The 20,319-nt window shown below is 38.2% G+C and overlaps 1 protein-coding gene across 4 annotated transcripts in view; it reads left to right on the top strand.

Annotated features, from left to right (window-relative positions):
• LOC121376912 (protein kinase C-binding protein 1-like) overlaps positions 1-20,319 on the top strand; it is a 113,706-nt gene that overhangs the window by 80,875 nt on the left and 12,512 nt on the right. For 3 of the 4 annotated variants that reach the window (XM_041504702.1, XM_041504705.1, XM_041504704.1), the window contains 8 exons: positions 337-451; positions 1,810-1,878; positions 3,373-3,457; positions 7,623-7,747; positions 9,655-9,912; positions 12,237-12,299; positions 13,151-13,252; positions 15,451-15,478. In XM_041504702.1, the coding sequence (XP_041360636.1) occupies positions 337-451; positions 1,810-1,878; positions 3,373-3,457; positions 7,623-7,747; positions 9,655-9,912; positions 12,237-12,299; positions 13,151-13,252; positions 15,451-15,478 (845 nt within the window). The remainder of the gene's footprint in view (positions 1-336; positions 452-1,809; positions 1,879-3,372; positions 3,458-7,622; positions 7,748-9,654; positions 9,913-12,236; positions 12,300-13,150; positions 13,253-15,450; positions 15,479-20,319) is intronic. The other variant, XM_041504703.1, reaches the window with a different exon arrangement.

Here is a 20,319-nt window from a genome sequence, read left to right as displayed (position 1 = left end):
TTTTAGAAGAAGAGAGGATCAGACTTTTTAATAATATTAAAGAAAGTAATTTCGACATAAACTTTTGAACGAAGGTCTAAAAGTTTAAAGTCCGATTACTCCAGGATACATGTATGAAATGAAAATGCCTATTAGTCAGCACAGTTGATTTTAGGAAGGGAGGTTATAGACAGAGAGTGAGAGAGAAGTAGAGATTTGGGAGAGACTGAAAGAGGGGGAGATGAAGGGAGAATGAAGGGGATAGAGATTGAAAGATATATGTAATGACAGACATGCAGAGAGAGGAAGAGATTTGTTTTCCTTGCATTAAGTGTAACTTCTAATATATATTATTAGGCTGCATTCAGTGAAAAAACCAACTGATAACACTAGCCCTGCATCAGGATCTTCAGCAAAACCTGCCAGTTCAGAAGGCGTTCCCAGCTCAGTTGTTGAAACATGCACAAACAAGGTGAGTGAGACTCTTTGTTTATCATCCATTTAAGGTTTTTGTAGGAGATATCACTGGCACTATAATTTGCGATTTCTCCTACGATATTCTCCTAGGAAATATCGCTACTTTTGTTATGTCACTGTGTATGTTTCAGCGCTAAACCTATCATTAGTGACGTCATGCCACTGTCGTTCTGCTAGTTATCGAGTCTACGGCTGCCAAGTATAGTAACATTCATCCCACATTACTGACAGTTTACATTTGTCGCAAATGAAAAGAATGATAATAGATGATAAAAAGAATACACCCTCGTCTTGTGATATCATAATTTATCCTATAACTTACCCATGATATCCATGTCATTAATCCATGTGATAATTTTAGTGTATTAACCTGGTTAATAATGGTATGCAAATTTGCAAGGTCTCTAGGTAATGTGTTGCTGTGGATGGGTCATTTGCTTACAAACCAACAAGACCTGTGTACCCGAGCGTAACATTTTCAAACATTTTGTTAAAACCTAATTTGTGCTAATCGTGATGACATCATATTACGGATGGTGGCGACTTTAGTACTTTGATTTACTGAAAATTGAATTAAAATGCTATTTTAGAAGTGTTAAAGGATAAATAGAATTCGCTACTCGTGTTTTTTAATATGTAAAATATCAACCTCGTCTAGTTAATCGATATTTGTCGAGGCTCTGCCGATTATCATAGACTTGGTTGATATTTTCTGTATTCAAAAATACTCGTGCCAAATCCTCTATATATCAGTACTTGTTGATAAAAGTATAAAAATCTTTGGCAAACCTCGGATTTCATACTTTTACCAACACATGCTGACAGGGATTATCTTCTATTTATTCTAGAAATTTTATAAAATCCAGTAGCCATGGGATCAGTGATTTTTAAAATTTACTAGCCACGATTAAAAATTCACTAGCCCTACTTAAGTCAATACAATAGTAACCTAAAGAGGGATATAGAAGTTAAAAACACTAAGATTGGTGGGGGGAGGTGGGAGTGGGGTCAGGATATTCATATTTACAAAATGGACTTAAATGCAGTATTTGATAAATAAAAAAAATACTAGCTGTCGGGCATGGCAATAGTAGTTATTTACTAGCCTAACACTGAATATCACTAGCCATGGGAGTGGGGCTACCATAATCTAGGAGCCCTGAGTTACTCTGGACTTTTTACTGTAAAAAAACCCAAACCGAAACAAAAACAATATTTGCCAACTTGTTAACAATAGTCCTTGACCAGCCAAACACTGAAAACTTTTATGGCATCTGTTAATTACTGAATCAACTTGATAGTTTTATTTCATTGCTGGTGATGTTGATGAAAGTGTAATGCCTTCTGTTGCAGCTGGTTTCATCCCTAAAAGGACCTCTAGAAGAGTTTGTCAGTGACATTTGGCAGCAAGCCCAAAATGAGGTATGATTATTGATTATTAAGTTATTTTAAAAATGGTCGTACTGCTTTCATAACCATATACAGTGTCATGTAGGTTTTCACATTGAACATTGTGCCTTGAAATACATGTACATGTAATATCAATAATTTCACTTATTAGTAGAAAATTATAAATTTATAAACTAAAGCACATTGATTAAGTAAACATCATAAATAAAAATACCCCCCCCCCCCAATATTTTGTAACACTTGGAGATGTGTGCCCCCCCCCCCCATTCACAAACAAGTCATATGATGAGTGTAATATAATTTTAAAATACTGTTTTGCCATTTGAGAAAGCACATATATGCATTTTAACTCTATTTATAATGATTGTGTGTATAAGTGTAGCCTCTTCTACAATGTTAAACATTGTCTCTGTGACAGAGCGTTTATGAAAAACACAAAACGAAATACAAGATTTTAGTAATAAATGTTTTTTAAGTGGAATATGTAACACTGTTGAATATACCCCCACCCCTGTAATGCTACGTAGCATTTGGACTTACGTGTGTACACCCACTCACCCCCTTGAGTGTTACATAATATTTGAATGGCTCCATAGATAGCTTTAATATAATGCATGGTAATTTGCTTTGGAGTACTTCAGATGTTGTACCCCATCCCTAGAAAAATCCTTCAACCAACTTTTTTCGGAGGGGTTGGGTGGGGGTACTTTTGCTAATTCCCCTTATTTAGCAGCGGCTTGAATGTATTTGGTGTATTAACTTGAAGGTTAAAGGTGACTTTATATTAACATGCAGATGAAAGTTCACTGCAGAGTTTCTGCCGGAGGGTAAAACAGGTATGACACGATAAATGTCACTTTATATTAACATACAAGAAGGAAGGAAGGAAATGTTTTATTTAACGATGCACTCAACACATTTTATTGAAAGTTCACTGTACATGTATATTGATTAAATTGCAGGTTAAATGTCACTTTATATTAAGGGACAGTCCTGAGTTTGTTGCCATTGTTAAGATGTTGCGGACTACCAGACACGTTTTAAGGACAACACATTTGAATTAAATAGATTGTCCTGCATAAAATACCAGTGGCTGTATATTTAAATGTGTTTCTGATCGTCCCAGTATTGTACTCACTGAAACTTCATTTCGTTTCCCAATATATATTTGTTCATATTTATGAAATAGTTGGGAGACCAAATCCAGTTTGGGCTACATACAAATAATAGGACGACAAGAAACACTGAATATACAGACACCTATATTCTAAAGAAGAAACAATATTTAGTATGTAATTTTGGTCGTTAAATTATTTTATTGGTGGGAGCATCTTACAACAAACTTAGGACTGTCCCTTTAACATACAGATGAAAGTTTGCTGTATATTGGCTAACTTGCAGGTTAAATGTCACTTTATACTAACTGGCAGATGAAATGTGCAGGTTAAGGGTCAGTGTGTATTATTAACTTGCAGGTTAAAGGTTACTATATTGTTTAACTTACAGGTCAAAGGTCAAGCTAGCTCCGAGGAATTGACAGAGTTGAGGTACATTCATTCTCAAGAGATCTTGGAACTGAAGCACAACTTTAGTAAGTTCTAAAGTGCAGCCATTTTATCATGTGTCTGACTAATAGCAGGAAATGTTTTATTTAACGACACATTCAACTCATTTTATTTACAGTTATATGGCATTGGATGTATGGTAAAGGACCACACAGATACTGAGGGAGGAAACCCGCTGTCCCCACTTTATGTGCTACTCTTTTCGATTAGCAGCAAGGGATCTTTTATATGCACCATCCCACAGACAGGATAGCACATACCACACCTTTGATATACCAGTCATGGTGCACTGACTGGAGTGAAAAATAGGCCAATGGGCCCACCGACGGGGATCGATCCTAGACCGACCGTACATCAAGTGAACGCTTTACCACTGGGCTACATCCGCCCCATGTGTCTGACTAATGGAGTGTTTTAACAAACTGTACACTACATTTTAAATACAAACTATAAAGAAGTCATAAAGAAACTAGCTTTATTGTTGCATCTATACATGTTCTCGCTTGAGGTGCTTGTGTCACAGGATCGAACCACCTTGGTGGATCCATTCAGCTGATGGGGTTTTTCTTGTTCCAACCAGTGCACCACAACTGGACAAAGGTTGTGGTATGTGTTTTCCTGTCTGTGAATATCCCTCGCTTCATTAGGATAAATGTAGCGGGTTTCTTCTGATGACTACGAGTCAGAATTACCAAATGTTTGACATCCAATAGCCGATGATTAATTAATCAGTGTGCTCCAGTGGTGTCGTTAAACAAAACAAACTTTCTATGCATGTTCATTGTGGTGCAAGTTAAATTTAATATTTAATTAAATAAAAAATTTAAACTTGGTTTTGATGTATCCTTGATAAAGTCACAAAGAAAGATATCGATATTTTTTGACAGTGATGGTGTCAACTTGTTTATAGCTCCAGCATTATTAAGTTTCTGAATGTATAATTACATGTGTCCCCAAAGCAAATAAACCTAAAGAATTTCTTAAAAACGGGAGGCCGTTAACTTTATTGAACTGTACTTATAAAATGGCATCCGGCTGTATCGCAAACAGAATAAAACAGGTATTAGATAAAATAATAAATAGTGATCAAACCGGTTTTATTAAAGGACGATATATAGGAGAAAACATTAGACTCATATACGACATTATGCAGTACACTGAAACACAGAACATTCCAGGTTTATTGCTACTTGTCGATTTCGAGAAGGCCTTTGATTCAGTATCGTGGTCATTCATAAATAAAGTACTTGATATTTTAATTTTAAATCTTCGATTAAAAATTGGATCAAAACATTGTATAACAACTCCTTATCAAGAATATTGCAAAATGGTTTTCTGTCTGAACCGTTCATGCTAGAAAGGGGGTGTAGACAAGGGGACCCGTTGTCGCCATATATTTTTATTATTTGTGCTGAAATTTTAGCTATTATTGTTAGAAATAACGAAGCCATTAAAGGTATTGATATAGACGGCCAAAAATACCTTATATCACAATATGCCGATGACACAAGCTTCATTCTTGACGGATCTCCCGAGTCCTTGTACGGTACATTTAAAGTTTTAGATTATTATGCACGTATTTCTGGTTCAAAAATAAATTATTCTAAATCAAAAGCCATATGGATTGGAAGTAAAAAGTTCTCTAACGAGGTTTTTCACCATGCACGATGGAAGTTGGAATGGGGGGCAACAGATTTTTGTATACTTGGTATTAATTTCTCAGTTACTTTGGAACATATCATGCATCTAAATTATAATATTAAAGTACTGGAAATTCAAAAATTAATAAAATTATGGTCCATTAGAAAATTAACGGTTTTGGGGAGAATAACTGTTCTTAAAACCTTAATAATACCCAAGCTAATATATTTGCTAATATCATTTCCAGACCCAGGGAAAGGTTTTAAAAAAAATATAACGACGCTATTTCATAAATTTATTTGGCAGAATAAACCAGAAAAGCTCAAACGTGATTTAATAGCACAAGGTTATAAAGCAGGGGGTATTAAAATGTTAAACATATATCATTTTAAAAACTCATTAAAATGTTCATGGATACGAAGACTGTTTTTAAACAATTCAAAGTGGGTTACTCTTTTCAAATCCTTACAGGTATCTCAAAGAACGATTTAATAATATATGGTGATCCTTTTATTTCTAAAAAATGCAATGAGATGTCAAACATGTTTTGGAAAGATACATTACTGAGTTGGATAACTACTGAACAAAAACATAAGCCACAATCTGTAGATGATATTTTATCAGTTAATATTTGGCATAATAGTGAAATAGTTATAAATCATAAACCATTTTTATATAAACATTATGCCCAAAAAGGTATAATCTTCATAAACGATTTAGTAGATGATTATGGAGAATTTTTAAAGTATGAACACTTTGCAGAAAAATATCATGTTCATTCAAATTTCATTAGTTATGCTTCACTAATAAATGCTGTGAAATCATTCATATCAACATTTAGTGATTTAAGGGACGATCGTTTCAAAAAAGTGAATAATCCAATTTTTCCTTTTAGGTTAAGACTCATTTTGAAAAGTAAACAGGGATGTACGGACATGTACATGTATTGCATACTCAACCATAAACACATAATCCCAAAAGCGCAGATAAAATATAGAAATCAAGGATTTAATTTTGACTCAAGTGATTGGGAACAATACTATGAATTATCTTTCCAAAGCATTAATGATACAACTTTATTATGGTTTCAGTATCGCATCCTACATCGGATTTTAGCAAAAAACACTTTTCTATATATGATTCATTATGTAGATTCTAATATGTGTATATTCTGTAATAACTTCCCAGAAACTCTATAACATCTTTTCTATGAATGTACTCAGGTTAATACTTTATGGAAAGCTGTAGAAGACTGGGTTTTGTTCAAAACAGGAATTGTTGTCCACTTTGACAAACATATTGTTATGTTTGGTATTATTAACAAAAAGAACGTTAATATAATTAACTGGCTAATTATTAACATTAAATATTATATATACTGTACGAAAATGCAAGAAAAAAAATCAACTATCGCGTCCGTTCAAAACGTGTTGCAAAACAAATTTGAAATTGAGAAATATATTTATTTCAAAAACTGCAACTATGAAAAGTTTAATAAAGAATGGGCACAATGGCTCAAACTTTTTATATAGTTAAAGAAAGAAAAAAAACCCATTACACTCAGATAACGATCTACTCAAAGGAAAAACTTTTTGTAATTGCATGTTCATATAACATTCCAACACAGGCCCGACTGCTGTTCCTGTTATTATCATCAGTTTAATTCTGCTTCGTTACTCACTATCAACTTTAGGTTTTTCTTCCTCTTCTTCTTCTTCTTTTTTCTTCTTCTTGTTCTCCTTCTTTTCCTTCTTTTTCTTCTTCTTCTTCTTCTTCTCTCGTTGTTACCCTTTTTTTCTTTTTCTTTTTTAAAAGTCCTGGACCATGAGGCGTGCATAAAAGGAAGTACTATTTTATTCTGATTTGTACCTGCATATATCAGAATAGAATGTAATGTGAGTGTGTACGTGCATGCGTGTATGCATATGTATGTGTGCATGTTTGTATATAATGTATGTATGTTTACACATGTATGAATATTAATTTTAAGATAAATTGTAAGGCGGTGTATCAGGGCTCCCCAACCCTGGCACTGTCTAATGGTCTGGAGACAATATCAATGCATGATTTTAAAAAAGAAATTGATTGAATTTTTAAAAACCAAAATTAATTTGTGAATTTAACTCTTCTCTTTCTTTTTTTAAAAATATAAATAAAGAACTAAATTAATCTTGAACATTATATTAAAAAAATATTTCTTGATTTACCAGATCTGTTTCTGTTAGGCAAGATATTTATAATTGTTTGGAAATTCTTGGGTTTGTTTAAAGAACTACATATACATGTATACATGTACATGAAGATTAATAATGAATTTTACAGACATATTATTTCTTTTATAACATTAATTAAAAATTAGTGTATTAGGCAAGACATTTAATTCCGTGGAATTTTTGTCATGTATGTTGAATCATGCAAGATGGATGTAGCTCAGTGATAGATACACAGTCGATGACTCCATCTTGAAGGGGACGAGCAAATAGTTCGAGTTCAAATCTGAAATATGTTGCTTTTAAAACTAGACTAAAGTATTACACTTGTTGTTTGCAGAACTGACAGTTGCTGAGATGAAGGCAGCTTGGGAGGCAGAGAAAAACAAGTTATTCCGAGAGTTGAAGCGAATCTTTGACCAGGAAAAAGAGGCGTGTGTTGCTGCAGCAAAGAAAAAACAATGGGTTTGTTACAGGGTTTTGTTTTTCACATTATCAGTGTATTACTAATAGAGGATTCGTCACTGGTGCTTTTTAATATGGAAAATACCAGACAAATACTGATTAAAACTAGACGATGTTGATATTTTACATATTAAAAACATGTCATTGAGGAGCGAATTGTATTTATCCTATATCACTTCTAAGATAACAGTTTAATTCGATATTTAGTAAATAAGTTCTAAAATGTAAATAGAACTTTACTATGTATTGTCGAAATTATTAATACATATTTCCAAATAGTCATTACATCCATATCTGTTATACCTCAGTGTGGAAACTGTTTAATGGAAACAGTTGTATGTTTCTAAATTCAGTCATCAAATTTTAATTTTGGAGGGCATGGCAAGTGTGATCTGGTGTAATAAAAAAAAATCAAAATTAAGACTCCAAGGTAAATTGGAGGGGGGACCAAGGCAAAGTTTTTCTTCCAGAGAGGTGCATGAAGGCAACTTATTTTTTATCACTTTTTCTCATACAAAAATGATTTCATCCTTTGGGAAATGCACGGAGACAAACTAATTCGAACACCACAATCTTTTTCTTTCCGTCAACACTAACTGATTTTCAAGTTATGACATCGCTAACACTGGTGAAGCCATATCAAGTTATGACATCGCTAACACTGGTGAAGCCATATCAAGTTATGACATCGCTAACACTGGTGAAGCCATATCAAGTTATGACATCGCTAACACTGGTGAAGCCATATCAAGTTATGACCTCGCTAACCCTGGTGAAGCCATATCAAGTTATGACCTCGCTAACACTGGTGAAGCCATATCAAGTTATGACATCGCTAACACTGGTGAAGCCATATCAAGTTATGACATCGCTAACACTGGTGAAGCCATATCAAGTTATGACATCGCTAACACTGGTGAAGCCATATCAAGTTATGACATCGCTAACACTGGTGAAGCCATATCAAGTTATGACCTTGCTAACACTGGTGAAGCCATATCAAGTTATGACCTTGCTAACACTGGTGAAGCCATATCAAGTTATGACCTTGCTAACACAAGTTATGACCTCGCTAACACTGGTGAAGCCATATCAAGTTATGACATCGCTAACACAAGTTATGACCTCGCTAACACTGGTGAAGCCATATCAAGTTATGACATCGCTAACACAAGTTATGACCTCGCTAACACTGGTGAAGCCATATCAAGTTATGACCTTGCTAACACTGGTGAAGCCATATCAAGTTATGACATCGCTAACACTGGTGAAGCCATATCAAGTTATGACATCGCTAACACAAGTTATGACCTTGCTAACACTGGTGAAGCCATACCAAGTTATGACATCGCTAACACTGGTGAAGCCATATCAAGTTATGACCTTGCTAACACAAGTTATGACCTTGCTAACACTGGTGAAGCCATATCAAGTTATGACATCGCTAACACAAGTTATGACCTCGCTAACACTGGTGAAGCCATATCAAGTTATGACATTGCTAACACTGGTGAAGCCATATCAAGTTATGACATCGCTAACACAAGTTATGACTTTGCTAACACTGGTGAAGCCATATCAAGTTATGACCTAGCTAACACTGGTGAAGCCATATCAAGTTATGACATCGCTAACACTGGTGAAGCCATATCAAGTTATGACCTTGCTAAGACTGGTGAAGCCATATCAAGTTATGACATCGCTTCCCAAAAATTACGTCATTGACTGGTCACATGATTACACTTGTTTATTACACATGTGCTTCATATGGTTTTTATTAACTTGCTATGTTGAACCATGTGGATAATAAATTCATATGTGCTATATTGCTTCCCAAAATTACGTCATTGGTTGGCCACATGATTATGCTTGTTATGGATAATAAACTCATATTTGTTATGCTTCAGTGTGCCAACTGTTCGAAGGAAGCCATCTACTACTGCTGTTGGAATACCAGCTACTGCGACTACGCCTGCCAACAGGCTCACTGGCCGGAACATCTGCCCAGCTGTATGCAGGCCACTCAGGAGCCGGACAAGACGTCGAAACCCGACACAAGCACCTCGAAAACACTGATGACGACGAGTGCAGAGAGTTCAACGCTCGTCAAAACCAGCACGTCTCACAGTCAGAGCAGTTGGGCCGAGAAAGAAGAAGCTATTCAAGTGAGTTTTGTCATTGTGTCATGCAACCACTGTTTCTATCAGCCCATTGTGGTGGGACGTAGCCACGTGGTAAAGCACTCGCTTGATGCACGGTCAGTCTGGGATCGATTCCTGTCGGTGGGGCCGAGAAGGAAGAAGCTATTCAAGTGAGTTTTGTCATTGTGTCATGCAACCACTGTTTCTATCAGCCCATTGTGGTGGGACGTAGCCACGTGGTAAAGCACTCGCTTGATGCACGGTCAGTCTGGGATCGATTCCTGTCGGTGGGGCCGAGAAGGAAGAAGCTATTCAAGTGAGTTTTGTCATTGTATCATGCAACCACTGTTTCTATCAGCCCATTGGGGTGGGACGTAGCCACGTGGTAAAGCACTCGCTTGATGCACGGTCAGTCTGGGATTGATTCCTGTCGGTGGGGCCGAGAAGGAAGAAGCTATTCAAGTGAGTTTTGTCATTGTATCATGCAACCACTGTTTCTATCAGCCCATTGTGGTGGGACGTAGCCACGTGGTAAAGCACTCGCTTGATGCACGGTCAGTCTGGGATCGATTCCCGTCGGTGGGGCCATTGGGCTATATCACACTTCATCCCTTGCACCACGACTGGTGTATCAAAGGCTGTTTTGTGTGCTATCCTGTCTATGGGATGGTGCATATAAAAGATCCCTTGCTACTAATGGAAAAAATGTAGCGGGTTTTCTCTTTAAGACTATATGTCGAAAGTACCAAATATTTCACATCCAATAGTTGATGATTAATAAATCAATGTGTTCTAGTGGTATCGTTAAACAAAACAAACTTTAACTATCACTCAATTATGATGACCGATTAAACCAAAGTCGTAAATGTCACGCGCATAGCTACAAAATTACAAAACTGCTCATTTGACCTCTAGGTCATCGTACAATGTAGCTGAAATAACAGAACTAATAGCTTTTTCCCTTCATGTTTGTACTCTCCAGGATAAAGATAATAACTAGTTAATGACATACGATATCGACTTTATCCTGAACAGGATAAAGATAATAACTAGTTAATGACATACGATATCGGCTTTATCCTGAACAGGATAAAGATAATAACTAGTTAATGACATACGATATCGGCTTTATCCTGAACAGGATAAAGATAATAACTAGTTAATGACATACGATATCGGCTTTATCCTGAACAGGATAAAGATAATAACTAGTTAATGACATACGATATCGGCTTTATCCTGAAGAGGATAAAGCCAGTATCCTACGTCATTAACTAGTTATTATCTTTATCCTCAAGACCATATTTATGAGGTTGACGTCAGTTTATAGAACTAGGCTCAATTATCTGCACGAGGAGGGCTACCTCTAGTTGAGTAGACAATTTTGCCAAAGTTTCCTTAATACCACTTGCAGAAATTCATAATTTATCAGTCCAGGAACCAGTGCACCACAACTGGTTTATCAAAGGCCATGGTATGTGCTATCCTGTCTGTGAGATGATGCATATAAAAGATCCCTTGCTGCATTAGGAAAGATGTAGCGGGTTTCCTCTGATGACTACGAGTCAGAATTACCAGACATTTGACCGATGATTAATTGATCAATGTGCTCCAGTGATGTTATTAAACAAAACAAACTTCAACTTTATCAGTACATGAAATTATTTGGCAAATTGAAATAATATTTGCCAATTGTTTTACTGTTAAAGTTTGTTTTGTTTAACGACACCACTAGAGCACATTTATTTATTAATCATCAGCTATTGGATGTCAAACATTTGGTAATCTTGACATATAGTCTTAGAGAGAAAACTGCTATTTTGTTTCCATTTGTAGAAAGGGATCTTTTATATGCATCATCCCACAGACATGATAGCACATACAGGTACCACAGCCTTTGATGTACCAGTCGTTGTGCACTGGCTGGAGTGAGAAATAGCCAGATAGACCCACCAACAGGGATCGATCCCAAACTGGCCGCGCATCAATCGAGCGCTTTGCTATTGGGCTATGTCCCGCTCCATATTCAATTGGAGTGCTACATGTAGGTGGAATTCACAATATTCAATTGGAGTGCTACATGTAGGTGGAATTCACAATATTCAATTGGAGTGCTACATGTAGGTGGAATTCACAATATTCAATTGGAGTGCTACATGTAGGTGGAATTCACAATATTACAAGAAATAATTTTGCCAAATTTATATAAAATTTGCCAAATGTTTTACTGACGAGATCTAATTTATTTTTGTGCTGGTATATAATTAAATTCAAAGTTTTGAAGATCTCAAATTCTTTGAACTTGGTGAATGTCAAATCATGTCTCATTTATAATTTTTACTTTTCAGGCTCAGAAAGCGTTCAATTTGACTCCACCAGGGAATGTCCCAACCTTGCAAAACAGTTCACAGGTAATTAGTACAAACTGTCTTTATCATTTGTGAACATCCTACTGGTCTGTTGGTTTACCTGGGGTTTATTTGTGTGTGTGTGTGGGGGGTGGGTGGGTTATTGTTTTGTTTTGGGTGGTTGCCAGATTTATCATAATTATTAGAGGGAGGGACGTAACTCAGTGGTACAGTGCTCGCTTGATTTGCGATCGATCTAGGATCGATTTCCATCGGTGGGCTACTTCTCTTTCCAGCCAGTGCTCCACAACTGGTGTAACAAAGGCAGCGGTATGTGCTATCCTGTCTATGGGATGGTACATATAAGAGATCCCTTGTTGCTAATCAAAAAGAGTAGCCCATGAAGTGGTGACATTGGGTTTCCTCTCTGAATATCTGTGTGGTCCTTAACCATATGTCTGACACTATATAACTGTAATTAAAATGTGTTGAGTCTATCGTTAAATAAAACATTTACATCCTTCATAATTATTAATATTTTGCAATCATGTCAAACTTGTTCTCAAAGGTCTAGTGTCAGTAATACAATAAATTAATATGTATAATACAGAGGGCAAGGTATTTAAACAGATATTCCATCCCTTGCCTTTCCTTCATTCATTCATCCATTCCTTCATTCCTTCATTCATTCCTTCATTCATTCATTCATTCATTCAATGACATGTATTCATTCCCTCTATTGATTCATTTATTCCATTGATTGATTGTTTCATTCTATTGAGTCATTATTTCCATTGATTGATAGATTCATTCATTCATTCCTTTGATTTATCCATCCATTTATTCATTCTTTCATTGATTTATTCATTCATTCATTCATCCATCCATTCATTTATTTATTCTGTTTGTTCCAGTCAGAAGCGTGGAGAAATGTCCCACGTCAGCAGATGGCGACCAATATTCAGTTCCTGTCTCAGTCTGGGTTCCAGGTCCTCCCACCCCAAGTTACACAACCGGTACGTACTCACCCAGACTGGGGGGGGGGGGGGTGAACGTATCCCAGTGGTAAAGTGCACAGTCAATCTGGGATCAATCCCTGTCTGTGGGCCCATTGGGCTATTTCTTGTTCCAGCCAGTGAACCATGACTGGTATGTTAAAGCCGTGGTATGTACTACCCTGTCTGTGGGATCGAAGAGAGTAGCCCATGAAGTGGCAGCAGCGGGTTTCCTTCCTTAATAGCTGTGTGGTCCTTAACCATATGTCTGGTGCTATATAACTGAAAATAAAATGTGTTGAATGCGTCGTTAAATAAAACATTTCCTTCCTTCCTTCCTGTCACCAGTGGGAGGTGTAGATTTATAGGATATTAAACAAGCTTCCATTTCATATCATATTTGTCCTGAGTCAAATAATGTTCAGTTGTTAACGAGCTTTAGTGAATTTAATATTCTATTTACTACCCATAGTCAGTTTAAGTTTATATGACTGAACTTGTCTGATTAATGTTCAGGTATAAGGTGTGCCAATCGTATGACATCGAATTGTTACATCCCACTTGACGTTTTACTACCCATAGTCAGTTTAAGTTTATATGACTGAACTTGTCTGATTAATGTTCAGGTATAAGGTGTGCCAATCGTATGACATCGAATTGTTACATCCCACTTGACGTTTTACTACCCATAGTCAGTTTAAGTTTATATGACTGAACTTGTCTGATTAATGTTCAGGTATAAGGTGTGCCAATCGTATGACATCGAATTGTTACATCCCACTTGACGTTTTACTACCCATAGTCAGTTTAAGTTTATATGACTGAACTTGTCTGATTAATGTTCAGGTATAAGGTGTGCCAATCGTATGACATCGAATTGTTACATCCCACTTGATGTTTTACTACCCATAGTCAGTTTAAGTTTATATGACTGAACCTGTCTGATTAATGTTCAGGTATAAGGTGTGCCAATCGTATGACATCGAATTGTTACATCCCACTTGACGTTTTACTACCTATAGTCAGTTTAAGTTTATATGACTGAACTTGTCTGATTAATGTTCAGGTATAAGGTGTGCCAATCGTATGACATCGAATTGTTACATCCCACTTGACGTTTTACTACCCATAGTCAGTTTAAGTTTATATGACTGAACTTGTCTGATTAATGTTCAGGTATAAGGTGTGCCAATCGTATGACATCGAATTGTTACATCCCACTTGACGTTTTACTAGTGGGGCATATCACTTTGATGTGAAATAAGATATTTTTTACCATATGGATAATAAAAGGCAATTCCAATCCAAGATCAAAATGTTTTTTGTAAAATTCAGCCCTTCCAACAACAAACAAGTATTCTGCAGGTTGGAATTGCCTTATCTACACCTGACAACAGTGATTGATTCTTCTTGCCCACTTCATTACCATCATAACAAAACATTTATAAACTAAGGTGTGTTTATTCTGGAACTATTTTAAATGCCTATAATTAATCTACAAACTCATTTAATCATCCGTGCAAAGATGTAACCTCTATTCTGCAACAATATAGAAATGTAACAACTTCACTATAAATATAAAATTGAAAATGTTAATTTGTTATAATATGTTTTTAAAACTCTAGATTGACAAGTAATAATATTTTTTTGAACAACTCAAAATTATAAATTATGATTTCAGTGGTCATAAAACATGGTTTCAGTGGTCATAAAACATGATTTCAGTGATCATAAAACATAGTTTCAGTTGTCATAAAACATGGTTTCAGTGGTCATAAAACATGGTTTCAGTGGTCATAAAACATGGTTTCAGCGGTTATAAAACATGGTTTCAGCGGTCATAAAACATGGTTTCAGCGGTCATAAAACATGGTTTCAGTGGTTATAAAACATGATTTCAGCATTAGTCAACGTTACCTGGCGTATTTAGATTTATTAGCGCTGTGCTAAAGCTGGCCGATTCAGTCCCATGAACAAGAATCCTAAATACTATTCAGTGGTGGATCTAGGGGGGAAGAGCAGGGGACCGGGCTCCCCCAAAATGTTGTGACAGTTCTATTTTTATTTTATTTTTTTATGTTGGAGAATCCAAGGAATCCTTCAGCTACATGTCATTGATCCCCACCCCCACTCCCACACCCCCACCCCCATCCCCGCTGGATCCGCTATTCTTATTGTTTTACTATCAAATGAATTTATTTACTTGCTATTATTTCTAGATTATACAGCTTTCCTCACTGCTGTTAGGTATATATCATGTTACTTGTTTTCCTGTTTTGTTCTTTAATTTATTTTTGTGCTTTACATCCAATTAATGTTAAGCATGTTGTCCTGGTCATATAGCCTCTGATGTCTGGGCTGTTTGTTGAGGACAGTGGGTTAATAATAAGTTGCCAGTTGTTAGTGAGAGAGATGAGGTGGTTATAGTAGCCTCTGATGTCTGGGCTGTTTGTTGAGGACAGTGGGTTAATAATAAGTTGCCAGTTGTTAGTGAGAGGGATGAGGTGGTTATAGTAGCCTCTGATGTCTGGGCTGTTTGTCGAGGACAGTGGGTTAATAATAAGTTGCCAGTTGTTAGTGAGAGAGATGAGGTGGTTATAGTAGCCTCTGATGTCTGGGCTGTTTGTGGAGGACAGTGGGTTAATAATAAGTTGCCAGTTGTTAGTGAGAGAGATGAGGTGGTTATAGTAGCCTCTGATGTCTGGGCTGTTTGTGGAGGACAGTGGGTTAATAATAAGTTGCCAGTTGTTAGTGAGAGAGATGAGGTGGTTATAGTAGCCTCTGATGTCTGGGCTGTTTGTGGAGGACAGTGGGTTAATAATAAGTTGCCAGTTGTTAGTGAGAGGGATGAGGTGGTTATAGTAGCCTCTGATGTCTGGGCTGTTTGTGGAGGACAGTGGGTTAATAATAAGTTGCCAGTTGTTAGTGAGAGGGATGAGGTGGTTATAGTAGCCTCTGATGTCTGGGCTGTTTGTGGAGGACAGTGGGTTAATAATAAGTTGCCAGTTGTTAGTGAGAGAGGACAGTGGGTTAATAATAAGTTGCCAGTTGTTAGTGTGAGGTGGTTATAGTAGCCTCTGATGTCTGGGCTGTTTGTGGAGGACAGTGGGTTAATAATAAGTTGCCAGTTGTTAGTGAGAGGGATGAGGTGGTTATAGTAGCCTCTGATGTCTGGGCTGTTTGTGGAGGACAGTGGGTTAATAATAAGTTGCCAGTTGTTAGTGAGAGAGATGAGGTGGTTATAGTAGCCTCTGATGTCTGGGCTGTTTGTGGAGGACAGTGGGTTAATAATAAGTTGCCAGTTGTTAGTGAGAGGGATGAGGTGGTTATAGTAGCCTCTGATGTCTGGGCTGTTTGTGGAGGACAGTGGGTTAATAATAAGTTGCCAGTTGTTAGTGAGAGGGATGAGGTGGTTATAGTAGCCTCTGATGTCTGGGCTGTTTGTGGAGGACAGTGGGTTAATAATAAGTTGCCAGTTGTTAGTGAGAGAGATGAGGTGGTTATAGTAGCCTCTGATGTCTGGGCTGTTTGTCGAGGACAGTGGGTTAATAATAAGTTGCCAGTTGTTAGTGAGAGAGATGAGGTGGTTATAGTAGCCTCTGATGTCTGGGCTGTTTGTGGAGGACAGTGGGTTAATAATAAGTTGCCAGTTGTTAGTGAGAGGGATGAGGTGGTTATAGTAGCCTCTGATGTCTGGGCTGTTTGTGGAGGACAGTGGGTTAATAATAAGTTGCCAGTTGTTAGTGAGAGGGATGAGGTGGTTATAGTAGCCTCTGATGTCTGGGCTGTTTGTCGAGGACAGTGGGTTAATAATAAGTTGCCAGTTGTTAGTGAGAGAGATGAGGTGGTTATAGTAGCCTCTGATGTCTGGGCTGTTTGTGGAGGACAGTGGGTTAATAATAAGTTGCCAGTTGTTAGTGAGAGAGATGAGGTGGTTATAGTAGCCTCTGATGTCTGGGCTGTTTGTGGAGGACAGTGGGTTAATAATAAGTTGCCAGTTGTTAGTGAGAGGGATGAGGTGGTTATAGTAGCCTCTGATGTCTGGGCTGTTTGTGGAGGACAGTGGGTTAATAATAAGTTGCCAGTTGTTAGTGAGAGGGATGAGGTGGTTATAGTAGCCTCTGATGTCTGGGCTGTTTGTGGAGGACAGTGGGTTAATAATAAGTTGCCAGTTGTTAGTGAGAGAGATGAGGTGGTTATAGTAGCCTCTGATGTCTGGGCTGTTTGTCGAGGACAGTGGGTTAATAATAAGTTGCCAGTTGTTAGTGAGAGGGATGAGGTGGTTATAGTAGCCTCTGATGTCTGGGCTGTTTGTGGAGGACAGTGGGTTAATAATAAGTTGCCAGTTGTTAGTGAGAGGGATGAGGTGGTTATAGTAGCCTCTGATGTCTGGGCTGTTTGTGGAGGACAGTGGGTTAATAATAAGTTGCCAGTTGTTAGTGAGAGGGATGAGGTGGTTATAGTAGCCTCTGATGTCTGGGCTGTTTGTCGAGGACAGTGGGTTAATAATAAGTTGCCAGTTGTTAGTGAGAGAGATGAGGTGGTTATAGTAGCCTCTGATGTCTGGGCTGTTTGTGGAGGACAGTGGGTTAATAATAAGTTGCCAGTTGTTAGTGAGAGGGATGAGGTGGTTATAGTAGCCTCTGATGTCTGGGCTGTTTGTGGAGGACAGTGGGTTAATAATAAGTTGCCAGTTGTTAGTGAGAGGGATGAGGTGGTTATAGTAGCCTCTGATGTCTGGGCTGTTTGTGGAGGACAGTGGGTTAATAATAAGTTGCCAGTTGTTAGTGAGAGGGATGAGGTGGTTATAGTAGCCTCTGATGTCTGGGCTGTTTGTGGAGGACAGTGGGTTAATAATAAGTTGCCAGTTGTTAGTGAGAGGGATGAGGTGGTTATAGTAGCCTCTGATGTCTGGGCTGTTTGTGGAGGACAGTGGGTTAATAATAAGTTGCCAGTTGTTAGTGAGAGGGATGAGGTGGTTATAGTAGCCTCTGATGTCTGGGCTGTTTGTGGAGGACAGTGGGTTAATAATAAGTTGCCAGTTGTTAGTGAGAGGGATGAGGTGGTTATAGTAGCCTCTGATGTCTGGGCTGTTTGTGGAGGACAGTGGGTTAATAATAAGTTGCCAGTTGTTAGTGAGAGGGATGAGGTGGTTATAGTAGCCTCTGATGTCTGGGCTGTTTGTCGAGGACAGTGGGTTAATAATAAGTTGCCAGTTGTTAGTGAGAGAGATGAGGTGGTTATAGTAGCCTCTGATGTCTGGGCTGTTTGTGGAGGACAGTGGGTTAATAATAAGTTGCCAGTTGTTAGTGAGAGGGATGAGGTGGTTATAGTAGCCTCTGATGTCTGGGCTGTTTGTGGAGGACAGTGGGTTAATAATAAGTTGCCAGTTGTTAGTGAGAGGGATGAGGTGGTTATAGTAGCCTCTGATGTCTGGGCTGTTTGTGGAGGACAGTGGGTTAATAATAAGTTGCCAGTTGTTAGTGAGAGGGATGAGGTGGTTATAGTAGCCTCTGATGTCTGGGCTGTTTGTGGAGGACAGTGGGTTAATAATAAGTTGCCAGTTGTTAGTGAGAGGGATGAGGTGGTTATAGTAGCCTCTGATGTCTGGGCTGTTTGTGGAGGACAGTGGGTTAATAATAAGTTGCCAGTTGTTAGTGAGAGAGATGAGGTGGTTATAGTAGCCTCTGATGTCTGGGCTGTTTGTGGAGGACAGTGGGTTAATAATAAGTTGCCAGTTGTTAGTGAGAGGGATGAGGTGGTTATAGTAGCCTCTGATGTCTGGGCTGTTTGTGGAGGACAGTGGGTTAATAATAAGTTGCCAGTTGTTAGTGAGAGAGATGAGGTGGTTATAGTAGCCTCTGATGTCTGGGCTGTTTGTGGAGGACAGTGGGTTAATAATAAGTTGCCAGTTGTTAGTGAGAGGGATGAGGTGGTTATAGTAGCCTCTGATGTCTGGGCTGTTTGTGGAGGACAGTGGGTTAATAATAAGTTGCCAGTTGTTAGTGAGAGGGATGAGGTGGTTATAGTAGCCTCTGATGTCTGGGCTGTTTGTGGAGGACAGTGGGTTAATAATAAGTTGCCAGTTGTTAGTGAGAGGGATGAGGTGGTTATAGTAGCCTCTGATGTCTGGGCTGTTTGTGGAGGACAGTGGGTTAATAATAAGTTGCCAGTTGTTAGTGAGAGGGATGAGGTGGTTATAGTAGCCTCTGATGTCTGGGCTGTTTGTGGAGGACAGTGGGTTAATAATAAGTTGCCAGTTGTTAGTGAGAGGGATGAGGTGGTTATAGTAGCCTCTGATGTCTGGGCTGTTTGTGGAGGACAGTGGGTTAATAATAAGTTGCCAGTTGTTAGTGAGAGGGATGAGGTGGTTATAGTAGCCTCTGATGTCTGGGCTGTTTGTGGAGGACAGTGGGTTAATAATAAGTTGCCAGTTGTTAGTGAGAGGATGAGGTGGTTATAGTAGCCTCTGATGTCTGGGCTGTTTGTGGAGGACAGTGGGTTAATAATAAGTTGCCAGTTGTTAGTGAGAGGGATGAGGTGGTTATAGTAGCCTCTGATGTCTGGGCTGTTTGTGGAGGACAGTGGGTTAATAATAAGTTGCCAGTTGTTAGTGAGAGGGATGAGGTGGTTATAGTAGCCTCTGATGTCTGGGCTGTTTGTGGAGGACAGTGGGTTAATAATAAGTTGCCAGTTGTTAGTGAGAGGGATGAGGTGGTTATAGTAGCCTCTGATGTCTGGGCTGTTTGTGGAGGACAGTGGGTTAATAATAAGTTGCCAGTTGTTAGTGAGAGGGATGAGGTGGTTATAGTAGCCTCTGATGTCTGGGCTGTTTGTGGAGGACAGTGGGTTAATAATAAGTTGCCAGTTGTTAGTGAGAGGGATGAGGTGGTTATAGTAGCCTCTGATGTCTGGGCTGTTTGTGGAGGACAGTGGGTTAATAATAAGTTGCCAGTTGTTAGTGAGAGAGATGAGGTGGTTATAGTAGCCTCTGATGTCTGGGCTGTTTGTGGAGGACAGTGGGTTAATAATAAGTTGCCAGTTGTTAGTGAGAGGGATGAGGTGGTTATAGTAGCCTCTGATGTCTG

Source organism: Gigantopelta aegis, chromosome 7 (assembly GCF_016097555.1).
Source record: "Gigantopelta aegis isolate Gae_Host chromosome 7, Gae_host_genome, whole genome shotgun sequence".
In the NCBI taxonomy this organism is placed as follows: Eukaryota; Metazoa; Mollusca; class Gastropoda; order Neomphalida; family Peltospiridae; genus Gigantopelta; species Gigantopelta aegis.
The sequence above is the reverse complement of the archived record's forward strand: the minus strand, read 5'-3'. Positions and strand labels throughout refer to the sequence as shown.